Raw genomic sequence first — 25,064 nt, 5'->3', positions numbered from 1 at the left:
GGCACAGCGTCCAGCTCCGAGCCACCAATAGCGAGGGGACGGCCACGCTTCGGGGCTCGACTCCCCTCGCGTCCCAGAGCGGAGACCGAGGCAGGCTTCCTGCTAAGCGACAGCGGCGCGGGCCAATGGCTATCGAGCTACGCAGATGGGGCAGGTGGACTCCGGAGCAGCCAATGAGGAGAGGCTTCTCCACAGGGTCCAGGCCCTTCGTCCAATCACGGTGAGAAGACGATGAGGGGCCAGTTCCGAGCGGGGTACGGAGGGCCAACCCCGTGCGGGGCTGGGTGGGGCTCAGGGCTGAACGACGGGGCCATTGGCCAATGGCGAGTATGAAAGCGGGCAGCCCGGACCAGGAGCGCGGAGGGAGCTGAGGGAGAGGGGAGGCCGAAGCGGAGAGAAGCAGGAAGTAGCGGCGGCCGCGGGGAGGGCGGCGGCGACGGCAGCAGCGGTGGCGGCTGGAACCGGGCGGAGGCCGCGGGGTCTCAGCCCGCACTAGGATCGGAACAAGTAAGCGTGCTCGCCACGAATACCCGCCCTTGGCTCCGCCCCCCGGGGGGGCGGGTAAATGCCCCTGCCCCTCCCCCACTTGGTCAACTACCCCCTTCTCCGCGCCGCCCCCTGGGGCGGCTGCTTGCCTGGCGGGGTCGCCGCCTCCGTGCTCGAGGACCGCTGGTGGGAACTCAAGACTGTTGAAAGCACTGCCCCTAGCCCGGTAACGTGGGAGGGGGGTCCGGGACCCCTAAGTCCTGGCTCTCCTACACCGAGAGGCAGTCGGAGTGCGGCCGGGGGACTGGAGGCTGCGGGATGTCGCGACCTAAAATGGTGTCCGTGCCGGGCGGTGGGGGCGGGGGAATTGGGCCCAGCCAGAGCGGAGCCTGCATCCCGACCGGGTGCGGGTCAGCGTCCGGGCCCCGGCAGGACTCGAGCTGGCGCCCCGAACCCGCTGCGCGCCTTGCAGTCACTCGAGTCTCGAGAGAGCCTCAGGGGATCGGAGCCGGGGCAGGCAGCGCGGGGCGCGGAGGAGAAGGGGGACCAGGTTCGAGTTGGGTCTGACCTGGCTGCAGAACCTCGAGTCACGCAGGGACCGCCCCCTCATGTGTCTCCACTCCCCTCGTGCCACTCCCCACTGCCGGGGAGTCCTGGCCCCCGATGTGCAGCGCCGCAGATCCTAAAGGGCTTGGCCTGGCCAAGGCCCTGCCTTGAGTTCTTAGCCGGTGAAAGTGAAAGAAGCACCACTCGCCTCAGTTTACCCTCCAGTTTTTTTTAATGTACTTCTCGTCCCCTACTCGAAACCCCGGGCTTGCTTCCCACTCCAGTCCCTGGCAGATGGCAGGGACTTAATGCTGCCCAGCTTGGCCGCAACCTAATCGCCCCCGGCCGGGCCCTGGCCCCTTGGCTTTGCTCTGCGCAGCAGGCCTTGGGCAAAGGGCAGTGGAGCCCCCCCACCCGACGTGGGTCTGTTCACCCTCTTCCTATTAGGCCCCTTCTTTCTGCTTTTGGGGGACAGAGGGAAAAGGGGGTAAGGAGATGGCAGCTCCAGAGGCCTGGTGGCTGAGTGGAGGATCTTCATCGGCCCTAAGCCTCTCCGCTTGGCCCACTGTCTGCTCCAGGTGGCTATCGGATGACCTCCAAGTCACTTGCACGTCAGAGGGAGGTGGTTGGGAGAGGCCACTTAGCAGGTGTTTTCTTAGTTGGCTTTGTACTCCACCGACCCTCTCTGGGAGCTTGAGTGGGAAGGTAGCCCAGGTCTCCCCACCTGAGAGAGCTGAACTGAAGAGGGACCTAGCGAGTCATCTGGGCAGAACTAAGGGCTTTGTTAAACCGTGCGCGGAATTAAGTAAGGGGGTACGGTGCAAGGAGGACTCCCCTTTCTTCCTCTAGTTGGTACCCTTGCCCCCCACCCCCACCTTGGTCCGTGCAATGCCAGCCGCCACCTGCTGGGACTATCTCCAGTTACAGTCTGAAGGCTGGAAAGAGGTGAGAGAATTGGCCCTGGGAAATGGCTTGCATCCTGGGCAGGGAACATATAAGGGGAGCGAATTATCCTTTCTCCATTTCCTACAGAAATACTTATGGTAAAGAACCGATGGAGGATAGCGCTCGGGTCTCCCATAGTCTCCGAGCTGGCCTCCTTGTTGCTTTAGTGACATAAATCTTGTGGGACCTAACCCCCCATCCCTATTGGATCTGGTTAAGGTTGGGGGAGACTTCTTAGGCTATTGTTGCCTGAGAAGATGGAGTTTCAGTTAGGAGATAGACTAGGTGAGTCGCTCAGAGTAGCAATGACAGAGGGAAGGAGGAGCTTCCCCATTGTGGCAACTGTGTGGATCAGCTCATACCCTGGAGTTTTAACCCTGAGAGAGCAAGGTGGAGGAGGGAGGAGGAAAGACTCTCTGGGGAAGGTAGGTGAGCAAGCAGCAGGTGTTTGTGACAAGAAAGGACACGGTTGGGGCCTGTATGACTATGCCTCTCCCTTGCTTTGCCTCTTTCTGTGTCCTTTCCTCTCTTGGATCTGTTTCTCCCTGCTGACCATGCTAGAGCTCCAGGTGCCAGGAGTGGCTCCAGATATTTCACAGATGACTTTAGATGACCCTTATCTCTGACCCTAGCCCTAGGGGGCCAGGGTATACTCCTTCCAGTGCAGCCAGCTTCTCTTTGACCTCACATGTCCTTAATTTGGCCCAGCTGCAGTAATAAATTGTGTTCTGGACTCGACACTCAAGCATCCAATCTTTTGCTTCTAGAAGAACTTTGATAAGTGGGTTACTTGTCCCCTCTTTGAAACAGCAAAAGTAAGGCAATGAAGTAACTTGTTGAACCACAGTGATAAAGCTAAAGGAAGAGCAATTTCAGTCTTAACTTTAATCTCTGCTCCTTTGTGTATTGGTCTTCAGATCTCTATGGACCCCCAGTTCATATTCCATGAAGAATATGAATTGATCCCAAGCTGACACAAATAAGCCCAGAAACCTAGAACATTTTGTCTGTCGTCCTCCTTAATATTCCTGTTGGTTAATTGGTCCTGTGCCTGGCACGGATCTGGTTTCTGTGGAGGTGTCTCTGAGAACCATTAACTTCTATTACTCTTTGTATTTCTGAGACTCTCTTTCTGGTTTCCTCTGGGTTTTTATGCTGGCACTACCTGGTGTTTTCCCACTAACCTGACTTTAGTTACCTCCAACAGTTTTCCAGGATTCGCCATTCAGTGTGGTGGAAATTACCAAGTTGGAGGGGATAAATACAGAGTTACTGAGGAAGGGAGGTTCAAGGTCTCTATTTCAGACATCCCAGTTTCTCCTCAATCTTACTCTTTTTATTAGGTCTGGGACCTGTCGCTATGGGGGACATGAAGACACCTGATTTTGATGACCTCCTTGCTGCTTTTGACATCCCTGACATTGATGCAAATGAAGCCATTCACTCTGGGCCAGAAGAAAACGAGGGACCAGGAGGCCAAGGGAAGCCAGAACCTAGTGTAGGAGGTGATTCTGAAGAGAGAGCGGTGGCAGCAGCTACTGTGGATGACCCTAAGAATATAGCTGAGGCCTCTGATCATGGCCTTCCACAGCCACCAGATACCTCCACTGTCAGTGTCATTGTCAAAAACACAGTATGTCCAGAGCAGCCTGAGACCCTGCCTGGGACTTCAGGAGAGGAGACCAAGGCTGGGGATGTAACTAAGGAAGGACCTGTGGGGTCTTGTCTGATGCAGAATGGATTTGGGGATCCTGAGCCATCCCTCTCAGAAACCCCCCATTCTCCAGCTGCTACCAATGGGAATGCCTGGAAAGAAAAAGCTGTGGAAGGCAAAACACCCCTGGACCTCTTTGCTCATTTTGGGTCTGAACCAGGGGACCACCCAGATCCCCGACCTCCTGAATCTTCCCCACCTCAGGATGGTGACATGATCCCACCTCCTTTCTCCACTCCTTTTGTGCTGGCCCCAGAAAATGGCTCAGCCCTGCTGCCTCCTAGTTCTCTCCTGCCAGAAGGGGCCTTGAAACAGGAAAGCTGCAGTCCCCACCATTCCCAGGGCCAAACTACTACAAGAAGCTCAGGTTCCAGCCCTGAGGCAGCAGGCATCCCTGCCAGCGCCTCACCTCAGCAGGTGGCTGGAATGTCCTTCAAGCAGTCTCCAGGACACCAGAGCCCTCCTGCTTCCCCTGAAAAGGCGTCTAGCTGTAAACCTCTGAAGGAAGAAGATGAGGGAACAATGGAGAAGTCTCCTCCAAGAAGTCCCCAGAGCCCCTCTAGTGGAGCTGAGGCTGCAGACGAGGACAGCAATGATTCCCCTACCTCTTCCAGCTCTTCTAGACCCCTCAAGGTGCGGATCAAGACTATTAAAACATCCTGTGGGAATATCACAAGAACTGTAACCCGGGTTCCCTCAGAACCTGATCCCCCTGCCCCTTTGACTGAGGGAGCTTTCCTGGCTGAGGCTAGCTTCCTGAAACTGTCTCCTGTAACTCCAGCCCCTGAGGGTCCAAAGGTGGTGAGTGTCCAGCTGGGTGATGGCACGAGGCTGAAAGGCACAGTGCTGCCTGTGGCTACCATCCAGAATGCTAGCACTGCCATGTTAATGGCAGCTAGTGTTGCCCGCAAGGCTGTGGTTCTGCCAGGGGGGAATGCCACCAGCCCTAAGACTATGACTAAGAGTGTATTAGGGCTGGTACCCCAAACTCTGCCCAAGGCTGAGGTGCGGACAGGGTTAGGCCTTGGGGGGCAGAAGGTGAATGGTGCCTCAGTGGTGATGGTACAGCCTTCTAAGTCTGCTACGGGGCCAAGCATAGCAGGTGGCTCGGTGATCTCTCGGACCCAGTCCAGCCTGGTAGAGGCCTTCAACAAGATCCTCAACAGCAAGAATCTCCTGCCTGCTTATAGACCGAACCTGAGTCCACCAGCTGAGGCTGGGCTGGCCCTGCCTCCAACAGGCTACCGCTGCCTTGAGTGTGGGGATGCCTTCTCGCTGGAGAAGAGCCTGGCACGGCACTATGATCGCAGAAGCATGCGTATAGAGGTCACCTGTAACCACTGTGTCCGTCGCCTTGTCTTCTTCAACAAGTGTAGCCTACTCCTGCATGCCCGTGAACACAAGGACAAGGGGCTGGTCATGCAGTGCTCACATTTGGTCATGAGGCCTGTAGCCCTTGACCAGATGGTGGGCCAGCCAGACATCACACCCTTGCTGCCTGTGGCTGTCCCACCTATTCCTGGACCTCTGGCCTTGCCTGTTTTGGGCAAGGGGGAGGGGGCTGTCACCTCCTCAACCATTACTACAGTTGCCATTGAAGCCCCTGTGCTCCCACTCCCGACAGAACCACCTGCTCCCCCAGCTGCCTCTGTTTACACGTGCTTTCGCTGTCTGGAGTGCAAGGAGCAATGCCGAGACAAGGCTGGCATGGCAGCCCACTTCCAGCAGCTGGGCCCTCCTGCACTTGGGTCTACCAGCAATGTGAGTTGTCTATCATTTCTCTTGGGGAAGGGACAGCCAGAAACTATGGAGGTAAAATCCAGGAAGGTACTAAGAGCTTGCTTAGGCAAAGTAATGGAGTACAGGGCACCCCTCATCAATTAACCTTGTTTAACCTCTTGACAGGTGTGCCCATCCTGCCCCATGATGCTCCCCAATCGTTGCAGCTACAGTGCCCACCAGCGCACACATAAGAATCGCCCCCCGCACGTCTGTCCTGAGTGTGGGGGCAACTTTCTTCAAGCCAATTTTCAGACCCATCTTCGAGAGGCCTGCCTGCATTTCTCTCGCCGTGTAGGATACAGGTGCCTCACACTCATCTCCCCATAGGACTTTAGCATCTCCTTCTTACAGCACCCTTTTAGATGGGTTCTCAAGGAGAGCCGTCGTTTTTCCTGTCTCTCAGCTCTGTTGTGTCATATTCTGCCTTCAAGTCATGCACCATGAGAGCAGTGGAGAGCAGGGCTCCTGCTGGGGCTCCAGCTCTGCCGCCTCAGGCCTCTGGGGACAGTTGACCTCCTTCCTTTCTCTGCCTTGCTTATGTCCTTCTGCAGTCCACCTCATCCTCAGCAACAAGTGAGGTGCTGGAGATGCCCCTGCCTCACTGCACTTTCTCCCCTTCCTCTCTAAGGTGCCCCAGCTGTGCAGTGGTGTTTGGGGGTGTGAACTCCATCAAGTCCCACATACAGGCATCACACTGCGAAGTTTTCCACAAGTGCCCCATCTGCCCCATGGCCTTCAAGTCTGCACCCAGCGCCCATGCCCACCTCTACTCCCAGCATCCCAGCTTCCTCACCCAGCAAGCCAAGTGAGACCTGGGGAAGGAGCTTGAAAAGGAGGGGTGGGCGGAGGGTGGGGCGCAGGGCAGGGCTGCTGCCCCATCACGATGTCTGACACTGCCTTTTCTGCTTCCGCAGGCTGATCTATAAGTGTGCCATGTGTGACACGGTCTTCACTCACAAACCGCTTCTCTCCTCCCACTTTGACCAGCACTTGTTGCCCCAGCGTGTCAGTGTCTTTAAGTGTCCATCTTGTCCTCTGCTTTTTGCCCAAAAAAGGACCATGCTGGAACATCTCAAGGTACAGGAGGAGCAAAGGGCTAGGGACTGGCTCCGTAGCTAGCTGTGCTGACCTGAACTAGAGCCGCATCACCCTCTGGAAGTGGGGGGTAGGGAGAAGCGAGGACTTTGGCAAAGCCAGGCTCTCCTCCACATAGCCACTCCTCTTGTCTTCCTCTTATAGAATACTCACCAGTCTGGATGCTTGGGGGAGGAGGCAGTTGGGAAAGGGGCTGGAGATGCCCTTCTGACCCCCAAGACTGAGCCTGAGGAGCTGGCTGTGTCTCGGGCAGAGGCAGCCCCTGCTACTGAGGAATCCTCATCTTCTGAAGAGGAACTGCCCAGCTCCCCTGAGCCTCCTCGCCCAACCAAACGACCCCGTCGGGACCTGGGAAGCAAAGGCATCAAAGGTGGGGGTGGTGGGCCTGGGGGCTGGACCTGTGGCCTTTGTCACTCCTGGTTTCCCGAGCGTGATGAGTATGTGACTCACATGAAGAAGGAACATGGCAAGGTGAGTTGGGTTTCCTCTGGGAAAGGTAGGCTGGAAGGTAACCTTGGGGTTGACCTGTGTGATTGAAATTTCCCACCCCTTGTTCTTCAGGCAGTGAAAAAGTTCCCCTGTCGCCTGTGCGAGCGCTCCTTCTGCTCTGCCCCCAGCCTGAGGCGCCATGTCAGGGTCAATCATGAGGGAATCAAGAGAGTTTACCCATGCAGGTAACCCTTACCATTCCCTTTTCCTACCTGGTAGATGACCCTTACTCCCAGAGTACCTGTTCACCTGCCTCCTGCTTGAGGGAGCCAAAGGTCGAGGCCTCTGTCTGCTCTGGCAGCCTTCCTTCTCTCAGGAGCTCTGGGTTTTTGCCTCTGGTGCTAAGCTGCCCACTGTCCCTGTGCTAGGTACTGCACAGAGGGAAAGCGCACGTTCAGTAGTCGTCTGATCCTGGAGAAGCATGTCCAAGTCCGACATGGCTTGCCCCTTGGTACCCAGTCTCCTCCTAACAGAGGAGGCACCCTGGTGCGAGGCTCTGGTGGCAGAGCTCAGGTAAGGCAAGGTCCTCCTTACGGTATGTCGTGGGAGTGAGAAACTGGTGAGGCTCTGGTCTCAGGAAGCCAGGGTGATGGTGAGGCCCAGTTTCTTCCACTTTTCTCCAGGGCCCTGGACGGAAACGCCGCCAGTCTTCTGACTCATGCAGTGAGGAACCTGACAGTACAACACCACCAGCCAAGTCCCTGCGGGGTGGCCCTGGGTCAGGAGGCCATGGGCCTCTGCGCTATAGGAGCAGTGGCTCAGCGGAACAGAGCGTTATGGTGGGGCTGAGGGTGGATGGTGGCACGCAGCAGTGCCTTGACTGTGGCTTGTGCTTTGCTTCCCCAGGCTCCTTGAGCCGCCACCGATTCATTAGCCACAAGAAGAGACGGGCGGGGGGTAAAGCCAGTGCCCTGGGGGTAGGGGATGGGGAAGAAGAGGCCCCGCCATTACGCTCTGACCCAGAGGGTGGAGATTCACCTTTGCCTGCTTCTGGAGGCCCTCTGACTTGTAAGGTCTGTGGCAAGAGCTGTGATAGCCCTCTGAATCTCAAGACCCATTTTCGCACTCATGGCATGGCATTCATCAGGGCCCGGCAGGGGGGCAGTGGGGACAACTAGGTCCCAGGCCTAGGATTGGCCTCTCCTCTTCCCTGGAACTTTGGTTTCACTGCTGCTGTCTCCTCCCTGGGCTGGGAAGTTTAACATGTATTTTGTTTGACTCTTTTCGCCCCCGAGGGAAAGGCTTTTTGAGGATTCTATCAACTTGCACCCCCCTGCTCTTGGGTTTGGTCCCTGGGTCCTACTTAAGTGGACTCCCCTTTCTTCCTTTCTGAAGCCAACACTAATGTTCTGCTGCAGACCCCCAGTGTATAACTGGGTGGGAGGACAGGACCTTGGGAAGCCTGCTAGACAGGCAGGGGAAACTGAAGGATGTACAGGGTCTAGCTTCTACCCCTCCGCTAGATTTCTTCCTCTGTGCTGGGTTCTGCCCTAGTATCCCCTCCTTTAACACTCATTGGCACTAACCCCGCCCCAGTCCCTGCAGTGCCTTCCATTTGTCTTTTCCCCCAGAAATCTAGGGGTGGGGGGGTTGGTGGGGATGAGTCCTGTCAAATGGGGTCCAGGGAGAGGAGAGGACAGGCTCTCAGGAATCCTTTATTCTTGTAGTAATAATACTAACTGGGAGAAACAAGAGGGAGAGAACCAGACTATTAAAACTGCTTGTGGTTTAATCCCCATCCAGGCTTTTCTTTTTATGTGAGTTGGACAGTGTGTACTGATAGGAGGGGTGAGTCCAAACTGGGGCAGCCCTTTTCAGGGAAGAGGCGGTATTGATCAAGACAGATGGAAAAAGTAATCATCTTGTGTGTTTGGTGCTTTTTGTATGCTGGATTTAGCCCCTTCCACCAACCCCACCCCCAGAGGTCACTCAGACAAGACACAGATGGCTAACTAAGGACTTTATTTCAAACAAAAATTAAAAATAAAAAATTGAGAGCTATTTCCCTGGGTGTGAGGAAAGGATCAGGGTAAGAAATTCCCTGTGGCTAGGCCAATACCCTCAGTACATTAGAGGGATTATGACAATTCCCTTCCTTAATCCCATGATGGGGAACCTCAGCAAGTGCAGGACCCTATGGTTAGAACCCACCTGCCAGGGGGAATGTGGGCTAGGGGTCAGCCCCTGGGAGGGGATAGAGTTGGGCAGCAGCATGGTCAAACATAGGATTACATCCTAGGTACCAAGAACCCACTCCTCCTCCCATCTTGATGGGACCCAGGGAAAATAAAAGACAGTTTGTAGAAAGAACCTCCGAGACTCCGGAGAGGGGAAGAAGGCCCCCATCCTCTTCATCTTCATCACCTCTGTTCTCTGGAGGGCAGTGAGTCCTGGAATCTGTCAGGTGATAATACTGACAACAGCAGGAGGTGGAGAAGCCCCAGCAAGTCTGGACCCCGTGGTTGGCTCTCCTACCCTTTAGCAAGCTCTCATGGTTACCACATGATCCTTTGTATTTCTTGCCTTCCATTTCCCTTGGGTAGTTGGTTAGGTAGGTGGGGTTTTGTGATTTGGGGCTTCTTAGGCAAGGGTCCTCCTAGGAAGGGTGCCTTCGATCCCACTACTTCTGGGCCTGAGAAGGGTATCACATGATGCCATTGGTGAGGTACTGGAAGCCGTCGTAGAGTTTGGTGGTGATGGACCTCATGCTGCCATCCACCATCTGCTCCACCAGCAGCTGGAGCTGCTCCTCAGTCATGCTCATGTGGAATCTCTCTTTGAGATTGCGAATGGTGCTGGAGCCATGGAAGCAAGGAAGCTGTGAACCTGGTGGGAAAGCAGTGACAATTAGGAAGGCAGGCTAGTAGTTAGTAGACAGAGGGAACAGAGCTACAAGTATAATAAAGTACTCCTTCCCTCCCCGCCACAGGGATTCCTGGTGGTATAGAACAGTTCTGCTTGTGCAGAGAAAAGCAGTTGGGAGGCCCTCAGTCCATTCTCATCCCATAGGCCTTAGTTCCTCTATGTGGGCAGACCAGGGAAAGGCAAGCCCACAGTATCCCCCAATAAGCATTGGAGAGAAGTCTTAGGGCCCAGGGGGAGGCTGGGGAAAATCTCTGGGAATGGGCCGTGCACTTATCTGGTTGCAGGCCTCTGCCTATGCTAGGTCTGACACTCACAGATGACCTGGGCCACCGTCACCACGGGGCCAGACAGAGATGTTCCTGAGCAACGGCGGCAACCTGTGGGTTATGGGCAAGGATGGGGAGGAGACTGGCAGCTTAGGTGGGGTAAATATCTGAAAGGGTTTTTATGGGGGGGGGATAAGAGGGGGCCCAGAGGAATTGGGATAAGGGATCCTATGCAAATGACTGAGGGACTGGGGAAGCAGCAGAGTGAACTGTAAAAGACGAGAATCAGGAGGAACTCAGTTCAGAGCAGGATAGGTTATTAAGAAAAGGAAGGTAGCTTGAAGTGGTGGCTGAGGCCAGGGCAGTGTGAAGGGAGGACAGTGGGTAGAAGCACCAGATTTAGCAGAGAAGGAGACAGAGAAATACAGTTGAATGAGGAAGACTGGAAATACCAGGAGGCCGAAGATGGGTGTTTTCTCTATGAGGGTACCTAAGAGCTTTCTGCTGTTCCTTTCCTCTTGCATCCCCCTCCCCCACCCTTCTGCTAGGGTGAAGAAGAGTGTTCTAAAGGGGAAATGGAACCCCCTGAGAAGTCCTCCCCCACCTGAGTCTTGAGGTGGGATCAACTTCCTAAAATTCTAAGTTCCAGGCAACTCAACCTGAGGGCAGTCCAGGCCCTGGGCTCCCCAGCCGCACCTTGCTGCATGATCTCCACAATCTGCACCACCTTGTCCATATGCTTCCGAGCAGCAATCAGCCCCTGCAGCATGAGCATCTTGTAGTAGTTGAACATGTCTCCGTTGAGGCCGCCCATTACCTGGAAGTGGGATGAGTGTGTGCACAGAGGAATCCTGGTGGATCCTTTCCCATGGGCTTCCCACAGCTTCCTTAAGGATGAGTGTGTGTACAGAGGAATCCTGGTGGGTCCTTTCCCATGGGCCTCCCACAGCTTCCTTAAGGCAATCATGGTAGATTTCACTATTTTCACAAAAAAGCTCCCAGGAAATACTGCCTCATCCTGACTTACTGCCATTTCTGTTCTGTTCCTTCCTGATTTGGGGGAGCCCATCAGCTCATCCTCACAGGAAGAACACAGTGAGCCCTGGAGGCACCTCTCTTTTTTGACTCACATCCACAAACTCAGTGGTTAGCTTAAAGGCTGATGTCTCGAAGCCCAGGTTTCGGGGTGAGCTGGAGAGGATGAAGCCAAAGTCGATGTGGATGATGTGACCTTCTGCGTCGAGAAGAATGTTCCCATTGTGCCTGAGGAAGGGGAGGAGGAAGAGGCAACAGTAAGTTTGGCTGCGGTGGATCTTAGGCTGCACAATGGCCTCACCATATCAGACGGCCATGTTTCTGGTTCCTGTTACTTACAAGTCTAGGTCAATTTCTCAGGACCTAAAACTAGCAATGAAAAGAAGTCTGAAAACTACAAAGACTAGGGTATAAATTTCAATTATCAGCTTAATAAAAATAGTTTTAAGATTGTCACAGGGCTGAGGATGTAGCTCGGTTAGTGGAGTGTTTGCCTACCGTGTAGGAAGCCCTGGGTTTCTAGCTTTGTGCCCTAACACAGCATAAACGGAATGTAAATAATGGCACTTGCCTATAATTCTAGCACTTGGGAGGTAGAGGCTAGAAGACCTAAATTAATGGTCATTCTCAAATACAAAGAGTTTGAAGCCAGACTGCAATACATGCTAATTTCCCAAAAATTGCACTTCTAGTAGCCAAATTTGAGCTAGATTTAGTAGTAAACACGGATGTAAGGGAAGAAGGCCTCTGAGTATCCAATTGTCTAAATGAGAGGCCCTCATTCATCAATTTACCTCTTTTATTTTTTTAGGTAGGGTCTCGCTATGTAGCTCCAGCTGATCTGGTGGTACTTATTATGTAGACCAAATTGGCCTCAAACTCAGAGTCACCTGCCTCTGCCGCCTGAGTGCATGGATTTTAATTTTTAATCATCCGACTGTAGAACAAAAGTCCCATCAGTACAGAACAATTAGAAGCAAGCAGACTGAAGACAATTTATTATTTTGTATTTGTGTGTGTCCATGTTCATGTGGGTCTACATTCATGCACTCGTGTGGAAGCCAGAGTTCACCTTAAGGCACTGTTCCTAAGAAGCCATCTACAATTTTTTTTTTTTTTTGAGAGACAGGGTCTTACTATGTAGCCCTGCCTGGCTGGTCTGCACTCACTAAATTGGCCTCAAACTTTTCAGAGATCCATCTACCTCGGCCTCTTGAATACTGGGTTCCTAGAGCAGCTTGCCCAGGGCATCACTTGGTTTCTGCTTGTGCCACCACATCTGGCTTTTTAATGTGGGTTCTGGGTATTGAAATCAGGTCCTCATGATTTTATAGCAATAACTTCATGGACTGAACTACCTCCCCAACTTCCCCTCCCCCCTTTCTTTTAAAGATATGTTACACTGTAGCTTAGGCTAGCCTGGAACTTAATGTGGCCCAAGTCAGCCTCAAAGTCATGCAGTCCTTCTGCCTTAGCCTCTCAAGTGCTAAGATTATACAAATGAGCCATCATGTCTGTTTGAGAAGAGTTAAAGTCTATCTACAACAGTGTAGGGCAAATCACTTACATACAAACCTTAGGAGAGGTAGACTACAGGCCAGCTGTAGTGGAAGAAGAGTTAAAGGGAGATAAATCCCAGGTGTTGGCGAGTGCTGCATTATGGCCAGGAAGAACAATTAACACGCTAAGCATGTGAGACCTGGCCTTTTCAGCACAGCCAGCTTTCTCACTCATGCTCCATCTGAGGGCCGCCTTGTCTGAGCCAGCTGGAAACCCACCTGAGTCCTTCCAGCTGTGGAGAAGCACTAACAAAGTACCAGTGCCCACACAATCTAGAGAGCCAGAGCAAACAAACGACACCCCCCCCCCTCCCGAAGCCAGCACAGGCACTTTCTCTTATTCTGTTAACTACCAGAGACAGCTTCTACCTGCAAAGTTGCCTTAAGACTCTCTTTTAAAAGAAGGATTTTGTTTTGTTTTTATTTGTCCTAATTTACTGTTTTCTTGTTTGTCTTGACAGTGACATTTTTGGGGATACATTTTAAAAATGTATTCATATTTCACCTTTTAAAACTCAGAACATAACAAATTCCACTTACTGGAAATTCATACTATTAGAAATCCCTGAAGTACACTTAATAAAAGGAGGTAAGTTTCTTGGTTGCACCAGAGCAATGGACATGCTTTTTCCCCCACAAGTGACAATTTTGTCAACTTTCCCTCCAAACCTACTAAGATTTTAATGCAAAGATAACAGAGTGAACATTTTCTAGAAATAAAAGGAAGAAGTGAATTTTAACACTGGATCTGTCCAAGTAATGATATATAAAAATTACTGTTTTGGTCCACCGTTGTTGAGCTAACTTTTCCCTGATACACAGAGAAAACCCACAACAGTGCACAGGCACCAAAAACTGGTTACCCTTTTGTAGCCTTAGTTTTGAACAAGAAATACTTTCCATGTTCAGACTGTGAATATGGAACATGTGACATGAAAAACGAGTCCATATGCCTTTGATGTTATTTTTTATTCTAAGACAGTCTCGTGTACCCCAAGCTGGCCTGGAACATATGAGGATGACCCTGACCTTCTGGTATTCCTCCAAGTGTGTGCCAGTATGCCTGATCCTAAGAGACACTGGAGACTAAACCCTGGCCTTTGTGCATTCTAGATAAACTCCACCCACTGAGCTACATTCTCGGCCTTCCCCACCCACCCCCTTTTTAAAAAGCAGCATTGGGGGAGATGGAGAGATGAATAGTAAAGAACACTGGCTGCTCTTCCAAAGAACAAAGGTTTGGTTCTCAGCACCCACATGGCAGTTTACTGTAACTCCAATTTTAGGGTATCAGTCACTCTCTTCTGGCCTTCGTGGACACCGGGCACAAACATACATGGAAATAGAAATGCAGTAGAAAGTAAGCTCTGGCAAATTCCATGTGAACATCTGAATGGTTTGCTCTCCCTGGGTTGTGTTGATGACAAACCACCTGACTGATGACAGTGCATACTCTAGCATATTCTGCATACTAGGTCCAATGTGAAGTGTCGGGCAACAGTTTTGGCCAACATGGCATACTTCTTTATTTCAGACTTGCTTAAAGCAGGATAGTTGTTAGTGAGGATGACCAATTTTGGTTTGCTTTATGTGACCATGTTGAGTATGTGTTACCTGTTTGGTTTTCGAGACAGGGTTTCTCTGTGTAACAGCTCTAGCTGTCCCGGAACTCCCTTTGTGAACCAGGCTAGCCTCCAATTCACAGAGATCCGCTTACTTCTGCCTCCCAAGTGCTGGCATTACTGGTGTGCGACACCACCACCTGGGAAGTGTGTGTGATTTTATAACAAGTTGAAGCCTAGACCTACAGTTTATCAACACTAATAACTTCCTTTTCTTTGTAGCCACTATCTTGTGAGATGCTTCCCAGAAATTTTAAAAATGCTAGGATAATGTTGCACTTACTGCCTCTACCTCCCAGTGTTAATGGGGATCAAATCCAGAGCATTGTGCATGCTAAGCAAAGCACTCTTCAACCTGAACTACATCACCAACTCACATCTATTTTTTAGGTTATTAGGAATAATTCATCAGGGGCTGGAGAGATGGTTCGGCAGTAAAAAGCACTGGCTGCTCTTCCAGAGGACCCAGGTTCAATTCCCAGCATCCACATAGTGGCTAAGAACCATCTGTAACTCTATTCCCAAGGGACCTGATGCTATCTGGCTCTGTTGGGCATACTATGCAGGTGGTGCACCGAAATACATGCAAGTAAAAACTCATACATTAATAAAAAAAAAAATGGGGTTATGAGCTCCCTGCTACACCAAAGGGAAAGACTTTCACATCTTCCAAAAGTTTTCTTTTGGTGGTTTTATTATCTATTTTATTATTTTTACATATCAGTCTCTAAAATGAAATTCCTGAGGTCTAACTAGTGCTAGCTTCTGCTGTAGGAAATCCTACAGTTAGTTACCTGCCCACTTGGGCATGGCCTCATACACTATTTATGCTGATGTAAAGTGTGCGTCTGCTCTCTATCTCTGGCGGCGGATCCATGGCATCTCTCCAACTCTACCCTTCTTTTTCCCAGCATTCACTTGAGAACCTTAGGCAGAACTTAGGTAGGTAAGTTCTGCCTTGCTATAGGTCCAAAGCAGTTCTTTATTCATTAACCAATAAAAGCAACACATAGACCTCCCACAGCAAGCTTCCCTGTTCTCACTTATCAATCTTATAGCTGAGCCCTGGGCTTCAAAATCCTGGGTTCAAAATCCCAAAGCTCATGGATAGTCTAAAACTTGCAATCCAGATCCTACAGCTCACCCCGACCCTTTACTTGCTTGGTAGGCTCGCAGGGTGGAATGACTATAGTCTCCCAAAGCTACTACTGACCCTTAGCTTACTCATGAGGGAGCACTCACTTGAGGTTCTCAGCTGACGTAATGAGGCCATGGTCATATGTGGTATACAGTCACCAAATAGATGGTGCTAGTTTCTGAGAAGCTTCTCGGCTGACTAATGTCAATTGGGTGCCATGTCACTGGGAGCCCTGGAAGCATAGGCTATCATTTCTTTTTAAAATTTATTTTTTTAGTGTTACTATGTGTGTATATGTCTATGTGTGTATATGCTAAAGCTCCTGCCAGGGTGTGTGTGTGGAGGGCAGATGACAACTCTGGAATTGGTTCTAGGGACTGAGCAATAGCTTTAATCCACTGAGCCAACATACCAGGCCCCAGCCATGGTATTCTTAGGGAGAGGTACAACCAAAAGGAGCATTTAGGCCACAAACCTCAAATCACTTGAAGATATTCTTAAGACTGCAGAGCATAGGTTTCATCAATGCTTCACCTATGTGAAGTTAGGCCTCATAAAAATCATGTGATATTGAGAGAAGTGACAGTTCAGGCAAAACAAAAGATGCTTAAAACTGTGGAAATTGGGGACTAGAGAGAGGACTCACTATTAAGAGTACATGTACTTCTTCAGAGGATGAGGAGTTACTTTTTAGCATACATGGAGGCCAGTCCCAGAAGAGCCAATGCCCTCTTATGGCCTCCACTGGCACTAGGCATACACAGATATACATGCAGGAAAAACACCCATATATATAAAAGTTTGGGAAATCATGTTGGAATGAGAAGAAAGGAAAGCTTTGACTAGGAATTTCAAGCTTATCTCCATGGTATTCCCCATCCATTTCCTTTCTGTTTTCAGTCACTGACACTACCTTTGTGCCAGGTTCTAGTATCTTTTGCTTTCTTTTCTTTTAAACTTTATTTATTTATTTATTTATTTATTTATTTATTTTACATATTCTGTCTGTGTGTATGCCTGCAGGCCAGAAGAGGGCACCAGACCCCATTACAGATGGTTGTGAGCCACCATGTGGTTGCTGGGAATTGAACTCAGGTCCTTTGGAAGAGCAGGCAATGCTCTTAACCTCTGAGCCATCTTACCAGCCCATCTTTTGCTTTCTTGCTAAGGACCCTGACTTTCACCCTACAGCATCATATGGCATCTACAGATCAGAACATATCATTCCTCTCCTGCAAAATAAAATTCTTGCTGATTGTGGTGACAAAGGCCTTTAATCCCAACACTCGGGAAGCAGAGGCAGGAAGATCTCTGTGAGTTCAAGACCAGCCTGGTTTACATATCAAGTTCCAGGACAGCTAAGGTCACATAGTAAGACCCTCTCTCAGAAAACAAGAACAGAATTCCCCAAACTCTTTAGTCGCATAATGAAAGACAAATGTCACTCCTTGCTACCCAAGGCTTGATCCCAATGAACATTCCTCATCTTGTCTCCACAGCCCTCTATCCTCGTTCTCCCTTACCCTCCGCTCTACCCACTCAAATCTTCACCCTTGCGTCCTCTTGTTTCTTTTCTCCCTTCCTCCAGCACTTGTCAGTTTGCCTTTATGGCTTAATGTCACACAAACAAATCTTTCCTAAAAATATGTTTTGCTTCATCAACTGAGGACTATATGTGAAGGGACAGAGAAGACCCTTGTGAAAGATTAGGATGAGGGCACAAGTCACTTACCTGTCCTTGACTTGCAATAGATAGCAGACCAAGCAGTAGCCAGCACAACTTTGCACAAAATTGCGCTGGGCACTGAGGAATGCCTCAGTGGTATAACTGCCATGTTCCTGTAGGAAGTAATCGAGCAAGGAGAGCTGTGACTGTTTCTTCACCTGATGGATGGACACAGCGTTGACTACTGGTTCAATCATGCCACTGTCGGCTGAAATCACAAGAATCTTATATGGCTTGATCCAAAGAGGCACTCGTTCCTGCTCCCAAATCGACTGTGAAGAGACACAAAGGTACCAAGAGTGGTTCATCTTTCTCCAAACTAGAGAATAATAATGTTTTCTTCTCCTCAACCTCTCTCCCTTAATATCTTGGATTGAAGGGCATTAAATAAGCAAGACTCACTGACCTACTAAGAACCAGCAAGTTTTTTGTTTGAGATAGGGACTTATGTAGCCCAGGCTAGTCTTGGATTCATGATCCCTGTCTCCACTTTACACATTCTAAAATTACAAGTATACACTACCACAAATAACAGAACCAGGAAGTTTGAAAAGGAAGTCCAGGGCCTGGCAAAGGGAGGAGACTACACACAGAGGTAGAAAACACAGAACAGGAAATCTCACTGTTGCCTGCTAAATAAGAGTAGGAGCTATTAATATAAGTTTGAATAATAAAATATGGGATTTAAGGGCAGAGAAAGCATCTCTAGGAAATGAAAATATGGGGCTGGAGACATGGCTCAGTGGTTGAGAGCACTGTCTGCTCTCCCAGAGGACCTGGGTTCAATTCCCAGCACCCACATGACAGCTCACACCTGTCTGTAACTCCATTTCCAGGGCTTCTGACACCCTCACACAGACATATATGCAGGCAAAACACCAATGTACATAAAATAAAAATAAATTATAAAAATGAAAATACTACTGGATGTGGTTGGTGGCATAAGCCTGTGTTCCAAGCATGTGGAAGGCAGAGGCAGGAGGCTCAGGCGTTTGAGGTCAACATTGTTTATAAGTGAGAGTCAGAGGTCAGCCTGAGCTACACAAGATCCTGTCTCAAAAGCAAAACAAAATGCAAGCACTTAAGCCATGTGTCACATACTATAACCTAGTACTTGGGAAGCTGAGGTAGGAGGTAGGAGGGCGCGGCACAAGGACACACTGACATTTGCTGAGCGTACAGAGGGTACAAAGCAAGTAACACTGGGCTGAGGCTACAGTGAGATCCTTTCTAAAAACAAAACCAAAAACCAGGAGAAAGTTCAGGCCACCTCCACTACTCAAAAAACCTGCAAACAAGTCGGTCAGTGTTGTCACATGCCTTTGATCCCAGCACTCGGGAGTCAGAGGCAGGTGGATCTCTGAGTTTGAGGCCAGCCTGGTCTACAGAGTGAGTTCCAGGACAGCCAGGGCTACACTGAGAAACCCTGTCTGGAAAAAGAAAAACAAAAACACACAAAAACCAAAGAAAAACTACAAACAAGTATTATAAAGCATTGGATTGAACAGGTGAAGCCTTTTGCAGGTCACTGACCCAGGAGACCCGGTGATCTCAACAGTGTACCAGGCACAGCAGTTTACACCTGTGATCCTAGTACTCAAGCTAAGGCACGAGGATTGTCATGAATTCAAGGCCAGCCTGAACTACTTAATGAGTTCCAGGTAAACCTGAACTACAGAGTAAGACCCTGTCTCAAAAAGATAAAGCAAAGGCTAGAGAGATGGTTCAGGGGTTAAGAGCACTTCCTACTCTTACACAGGATTTGGGTTCCGTTCCTAGCACCCACTTGGCTTCTCACAACTGTAACTCCAATTCCAGGGGGATCTGATACCTGCTCTGGCCTCTATGGACACTATACACATACATGTATAGAAAACATCCATACACATAAATAAAAATGAATAGATCTTCAAAAAAGACAAAACAAAACAGAAATACCTCAGCACACAGTAAATCCATCCATCCCAGATAGATCATTTGGGAAGTTCTGATTTTAAAGACAAACCCAAAGCCTGGTGGTGCACACATATAATCCTAGCACTTGGGAGGTGAGGGCAGAAGAATTAAGAGTGCAAGGCTGCCTTTGGCTATAACTGGGTTCGAGGCTAGCTTGAACTACATAAGTCCCTATGTGAAATCACACTCTCAATCAAAAAAAAGATAAACTTGGCACATTCAGTGGTCAGACGAGGGCAGATGTAGTTCTAGAAAAAAACAGCAGAGGTCACCATAGAGCTGTTCATCATGTGGCTGTGCTCTGGAGAAAGACAAGCCAGTTTCAGTTTGATCTTCCCATTCAGCCTGGGTAGAAGCAAGTACTGAGCAGAGCTCCCAGAGAAAGCCTGTGTGGTCCTCAAGAGTGCTGGAGTCGCACTGAGCCTTTCCTTTCATTGCCCCTTCCCTGTGTGTTTGTTTCCTTTCCTCACCTGCAGTTGCTTCAACACCTGGAAAGCCAGCAGCTCCTGCCGAAGGTCATCTCCACACTTGACAATGACTGACAGGAGCCGCCAATTGGGAAGATGACCATACGGGGAGCCTTCTCTGATCCTCCTATGAAGACAGAAGTCACAGGGTGATGCCAGGGTAAGGACTCAGCCGGCAGTAAAGTCTGATGGAGTGTTTAGAGGTGGAAAGGCACTGGAGAGGATGACGTGAGCACCTGAAGATGCCTTGGAGCACTGGGAGGAGTACCAAGACCACCTTCCACCCTCTACCCTCCTCACCGCACTTTCTCCTGCCAGGGCTCTTTGAGGGCAACTGCAGAAGGGTCTTCAGGGTCTCGTTTAAAGGCTGTGGGAGTGTGAGCCAGTTGTTCTGAAAGGCGCCGTCTAGTAGGAAGAAAATACACAATTTATTTGGAAGAGTTATCTCAGAGCTGCAATGCCTTTGCCCCTGTTTTCTTGCCACTGTTCCTAGATTCTGGACACAGATGGGAACCTTGGCACTAGGAAACCCAGAAGAAGCATAATCAATAGCATTATTTTGCTAACCTGGTGGCTTATGATCATGCAAAGAATCTGAGTTTCCTCATTACTCTATCCCAATATTGATTCAGAATGGATGTGACTCCAGAATCTGAACCTTAAACAAGGTATCCTCTCTACCCTCAAAGTGAAGGATACAATTTTGAGATCTCACTTTGATTCTTGGTTTTGGGTTTTCTCCTGGTGCTGGGAACTGAACCCAGGGTCTGCACATGCTAGTCAAGAGCAACTTCGAGAGTGATGCTCAAATGCCCTCTGAGGCACTCGCTTCTTTTTGGAACTCTCTTAAAATGTCATTTCTTTTTGTAGTAGCTAAAGCAATGCCACTATTGCACCTTCACTGACTCAAGTATAGAGGCTTCAGGACAAGGACAGAATAATGAGACAAAGGAGAAAGACACAGGCTGACAGCCGGTGAGTAGACACAGGAAAGGGATAGAGAGACAAGCGGAGTCTGGGAAAAAAAAGATGAAAATGAGGGATGATGGGATCTGGCCATACCGGATGTCCCCTGCTGCAATGAACACAGGCTCCTTGCTCTCCTGGCTGGTGATGCTGTCCACAGAGAACTGGGAGATGTTGTCACAGCTGTTGGTGTGGACTTCAGGGAGCTGGGAAGAGCAGGTTAGAGATGCTAAACACAGATCTCCCTCTTGCCCCCTGCTCATTTGCCACTACCTGTGCCACTACCACACCATTCCAGACTGCTCCCAAAGCCACCATGGTTCACACCATTATGGCCTTCTTGAGTTATGGATCCCACAGTGATGTTCTCAAAGTGTGAACTAGCCGGGCGGTGGTGGCGCACGCCTTTAATCCCAGCACTCGGGAGGCAGAGGCAGGCGGATCTCTGTGAGTTCGAGGCCAGCCTGGTCTACAAGAGCTAGTTCCAGGACAGGAACCAAAAGCTACGGAGAAACCCTGTCTCGAAAAATCAAAAAAAAAAAAAAAAAAGAAAAATCAAAGTGTGAACTACTCCATCAGAGTTCATGGAGATGCATAGGAAATGCAGCTTCTCAGACCCCAACAGCAGTCTAAACTGGAACGCTGGGAATGAAATCTAGAAACTAGATTTTAGCAAATTCTCCAGACTACCCTCACACCGTCAAGTTTGTATACCACTGCCACAACTTTTGCAGAAATCTGAATCTACAACCTCATACTGAAATGAAAGACCCTATGATTAGGGATGTATAATTCTCTCCTAGATCCTTCCAGACTAGATTTCTTTGACTAGTCTTTAACTTTTTGTTTTGTTTGAGAAAGGGTTTCTCTGTGTGTAACCCTGGCTGTCCTGGTATTTGCTCTGTGAATCAGGCTGGCCTGTAACTCTGATGTAGACTAGGCAAGCCTCAAACTCACAGATTTGCCTGTCTCTGCTTCCCAAGTGCTGGGATTAACCACCATAACCACCTGGCTTCTTTCTTTTCTTTTTGAGACAGGAACTCGTGTATCTTAAGCCTGGCCTCAAGCTTACTATGTAACTGAGAATGGCCACAAATTCCTGCTCTCCCAGCTTCCACTATAGTGCTGGGACATAGGTGAGCTGCCACACCTAGCTTCATCTCTTCAGTCTAACCTCCCATTCTAACCTCACTTGTTACTATAACGTACCCTGTCAGGCCCCAAGAGGTCTCCTGTCCTCCCTTGTAGCAGAGCGATCTCAGCTCCAGCCAATGTACAGTGACTTGTGCATCTTCACTTTTCTTCCTAAATGGCTATGTCTAACCTCAGCTTAACTGTAAAAAAGACAGAGATCTGTTTTTGTTACCAAATGTGCTACATAAAACGCTGCCCTGCTTGCCTTCCTATAGCCCCAAACTAAAGCTTGAGTTTCTTCCCGTAGCTACCAGGACTGAATGAGTACATAGCTTGTCAGGTTGTGCTAACCTCTCCAGCCTCATTTGTCACTGCCTCTTACCTCATACTATATATGCAACGCTTACTGGTTTCTTCCAGTTCCTATCATGGCCATGCTCCATTTTCTCCTCCAGTCTCTGTTCACACTCCTCTATCTGAAGGTTCTTTGTTCTGCCATTCCAAACATGCTTCAGGCCCCAGCTGAAAGGCTGCTGCCTCCAGGAAATCCTTTGACTCCCACCCCAAGTCTGGAGTAAGTACCAGCTCTGGGTGCTTCCATGATGTCTCATGCTCCTCACTACAGTGCAGGCCACACCACACTGCAACTACCAGTTGTCTGGTCTGATTCTGTGAGGTCATAAATTCCTTGCAGGTATAAGCTAACTCTTGTTCACTAGTATACAGTACTCAGGTGTGGCACACAGAAAGCCCTCCATAAACTTTTTTTCCGTTTTTCTTTCTTTTCTTTTTTCTTTCTTTTTTTTTTTTTTTGCTTTTTCGAGACAGGGTTTCTCTGTGGTTTTGGAGCCTGTCCTGGAACTAGCTCTTGTAGACCAGGCTGGTCTCGAACTCACAGAGATCCGCCTGCCTCTGCCTCCCAAGTGCTGGAATTAAAGGTGTGCGCCACCACCGCCCGGCTTTTTTTTTTTTTTTCAGTTTTTCAAGAAAGGTACAGACTGACCTCAAATTCTCTATGTAGCAGAGGCTGGCCTTGTGGCCTTGAACACCAAATCCTTTCAGAACACTCAACCTTTCAGCTGGGATTATAGCTGTGGGACACTACATGCAAATATTAATATTTCTCTTTTTAAAATATTGATTTTATGCATATGAGTGCCTGCATGTGCGTCTCATGGATGTGCAATGTCCACAGAGGCCAGAAGAGGGCAGCAGGTCTCTCTGGAACTAGAGTTAGACAGCTGTGAGCCACAGCAAAGGTGCTGGGGACTGAACCCGTTTCTATAAGAGCAGCAATGCTCTTACTGCTCACACAGATCCCTTGGCTCTGCCCTGAGTGCTGGGATTAAAGCCCTGCACCACCACGGCCCAGCTCCCTTTATATATTTAACTGAATGCAGGTATGGCTTGTCAGTCTCTGCTATCCTAAATCAACTTTATATAGTGGGTGTTCCATGAATATTTTATTATATTTCCCTCCTCCCTTTTTATTTCCAATCTGAATTCCTGCTGCAGGAGAACAAGCATGAGCCTATTCCAACCAGCTGTTCAGTGCTTTTCCTTCTCACACCCTTACTACCTGCAACATTCCTCTGGGCGCTTGTACCATCTGCTAACAGGTGTGTTATTCCAAATGTATTAAAAGCTCCTAGAAAACAGGTGTTGTGCCCCCAGTATTGTCTCCTTGGTTCTCCCTCACCTCCACCTGTAGCTCGCCTATATCATCCACCGACCAGGCTTCGTCATCATTGTCATAATTGGGCACCATGCTGAAGCTGCCGGCTCGCTGCTCATGAGTGATACCACATTCAGGCAAGTTCTCTACGGATCGTGTGCTCCGAATTCGGTTCTCAGGAATCCGAGCAGGAACACTAGTTGTGTCGAAGTTTTCACATTCAAGAACTTCCACGTAGATCAGGTAGGGAGCCTGGGGGGTGGGGAGGGGAGGACAGCATTTGCCACTACCTCTCATCTCAGTTCCATTGACACAGTTCTTTCTGTCCCAACCCTCAGCAGCAGTCCCTTGTGACTGTGAGCATCATGCACAGGTAGGAACTTGTGCTATCACCTGCATAAAACATTGGGGAAAGGGCGCGAGGGCTCAAATGTATGTGTGCAGTCGGGAAAAACTGTGCCAACTATCAATGGCAGTTGAAGCTCTATGGGCTTATGATAAAGTCAGGGCCCAGGGAAGTAGACAGAAAAACTGGATAAAGCAACATGTGTCCCAAGGAGAATCCTAATTTTCAATCCTTCCTCTGAGAGGAGCCTCTGAACCATGAGGACCATCATTCCTATAAGTAGACAAACACAGCTTGTTTTCTCTGGTATGAATGGGCATATTTCTTTCCTTTCTGCCCACTTTGATAAAAAAAAAAAATTCTTATACATATGTCCCTTTACCCACATGATGGTTGTACCTGGATAGCCTGAGAGTTAGAGGAAGATGAAAGAGTGCTCAAGGAGGATGAGGAGTGCGTGGAAGGCATGAGGTAATGAGAACATTACACTGCTCTGGCCTATAAAACCAAAACCCAACAAGTCAGGCAGGAGGGATCTGAGGTTCTGGGCATCACAAGAGCAATGAGGGAGAGTCACCATACATTACAAGGTCTCCAGCATGCAGGTAGGGAACAAAGCCTGAGTAGTCATGGATGGTCGGATGAGGGGAAGGGTCCAGGCCAGAGCCCACTTACCTTGTCCTTGGAATTGAGGACAACAGCTTGTGTATGGGGCACACGGACCACGTGGTGGTCAAAGCCAGCAGTGGGCAGCCAGACTCGGGCAGGGAGTTTGTGGTTCAACAGAGAGAGCTCTGAGATCAGCCTTTGTGTTTTCTGCTCTTTAGTGGGGAGTGTGGCCAGCCGTTTGCCGATCGCCATCAAGGATTTGATGAATTCTCGTTCAGGGGCCAGCCGGACAGGCTATAGATGGTTGGGATGAAACAAAAGATGGTGAAGAAGACATTGAAAAAAGTAGCCTTATTTGCTCCTGGCTAGGGCCCCGATATTTAAAGAATCCCAGGAAAGGGGCTACCTTTGGCCATGGTAGGAATTTTCACCCTACTCCAGCTTGAACGGGGGAGAACACATCCCTTCTCTGAAAGCTACTTGCAGGGGACTCAAGATGGCCTGAGCTCAGCTCACTGAGAAAGAATCCTTTTTTTTTTCCCCCTTGGACTTGAGTTCCTCAAAGACTGCCCCAAGCCTTTAATACAGGCAAGGGGACAAGGTCTAGAAAGGCCATCCAGGACCTCAGACAGAAGAGTTCATA

The 25,064-nt window shown here is 49.6% G+C and overlaps 2 protein-coding genes across 5 annotated transcripts in view; one reads left to right on the top strand and one right to left on the bottom strand.

Moving 5' to 3' along the window:
* Positions 1-373: 373 nt before the first annotated feature.
* Positions 374-8,914, top strand: LOC121450815 (zinc finger protein 687). 2 transcript variants are annotated; one of them, XM_041656125.1, is made up of 10 exons: positions 375-507; positions 1,882-1,977; positions 3,321-5,452; positions 5,597-5,775; positions 6,102-6,278; positions 6,388-6,550; positions 6,713-7,039; positions 7,130-7,242; positions 7,426-7,570; positions 7,681-8,914. In XM_041656125.1, exons 3-10 carry the CDS (start codon positions 3,338-3,340, stop codon positions 8,173-8,175), a joined length of 3,714 nt encoding a protein of 1,237 aa, XP_041512059.1. In that variant the 5' UTR covers positions 375-507; positions 1,882-1,977; positions 3,321-3,337; the 3' UTR covers positions 8,176-8,914. The 2 variants fall into 2 exon arrangements, with proteins under 2 accessions (XP_041512061.1, XP_041512059.1); XM_041656127.1 differs by lacking the exon at positions 1,882-1,977 and having other exon boundaries at positions 374-507.
* Positions 8,915-9,002: 88 nt separating this feature from the next.
* The window catches only part of LOC121450603 (phosphatidylinositol 4-kinase beta-like), a 36,715-nt gene continuing 20,653 nt past the window's right edge, over positions 9,003-25,064 (bottom strand). For 2 of the 3 annotated variants that reach the window (XM_041655733.1, XM_041655734.1), the window contains 9 exons: positions 24,488-24,715; positions 23,491-23,718; positions 20,754-20,863; positions 19,992-20,096; positions 19,695-19,818; positions 17,275-17,540; positions 11,319-11,451; positions 10,885-11,005; positions 9,003-9,883 (listed from right to left, as the gene is read on the bottom strand). In XM_041655733.1, the coding sequence (XP_041511667.1) occupies positions 9,702-9,883; positions 10,885-11,005; positions 11,319-11,451; positions 17,275-17,540; positions 19,695-19,818; positions 19,992-20,096; positions 20,754-20,863; positions 23,491-23,718; positions 24,488-24,715 (1,497 nt within the window). In that variant the 3' untranslated portion in view covers positions 9,003-9,701. Of the gene's footprint in view, positions 9,884-10,236; positions 10,300-10,884; positions 11,006-11,318; positions 11,452-17,274; positions 17,541-19,694; positions 19,819-19,991; positions 20,097-20,753; positions 20,864-23,490; positions 23,719-24,487; positions 24,716-25,064 lie in introns of all 3 variants that reach the window. The other variant, XM_041655735.1, reaches the window with a different exon arrangement.

Source organism: Microtus oregoni, unplaced genomic scaffold, assembly GCF_018167655.1.
Source record: "Microtus oregoni isolate MIOR12 unplaced genomic scaffold, Mior012 000007F_ref0000211, whole genome shotgun sequence".
Taxonomy (NCBI): Eukaryota; Metazoa; Chordata; class Mammalia; order Rodentia; family Cricetidae; genus Microtus; species Microtus oregoni.
This window is presented reverse-complemented; position numbering and strand designations above follow the sequence as displayed.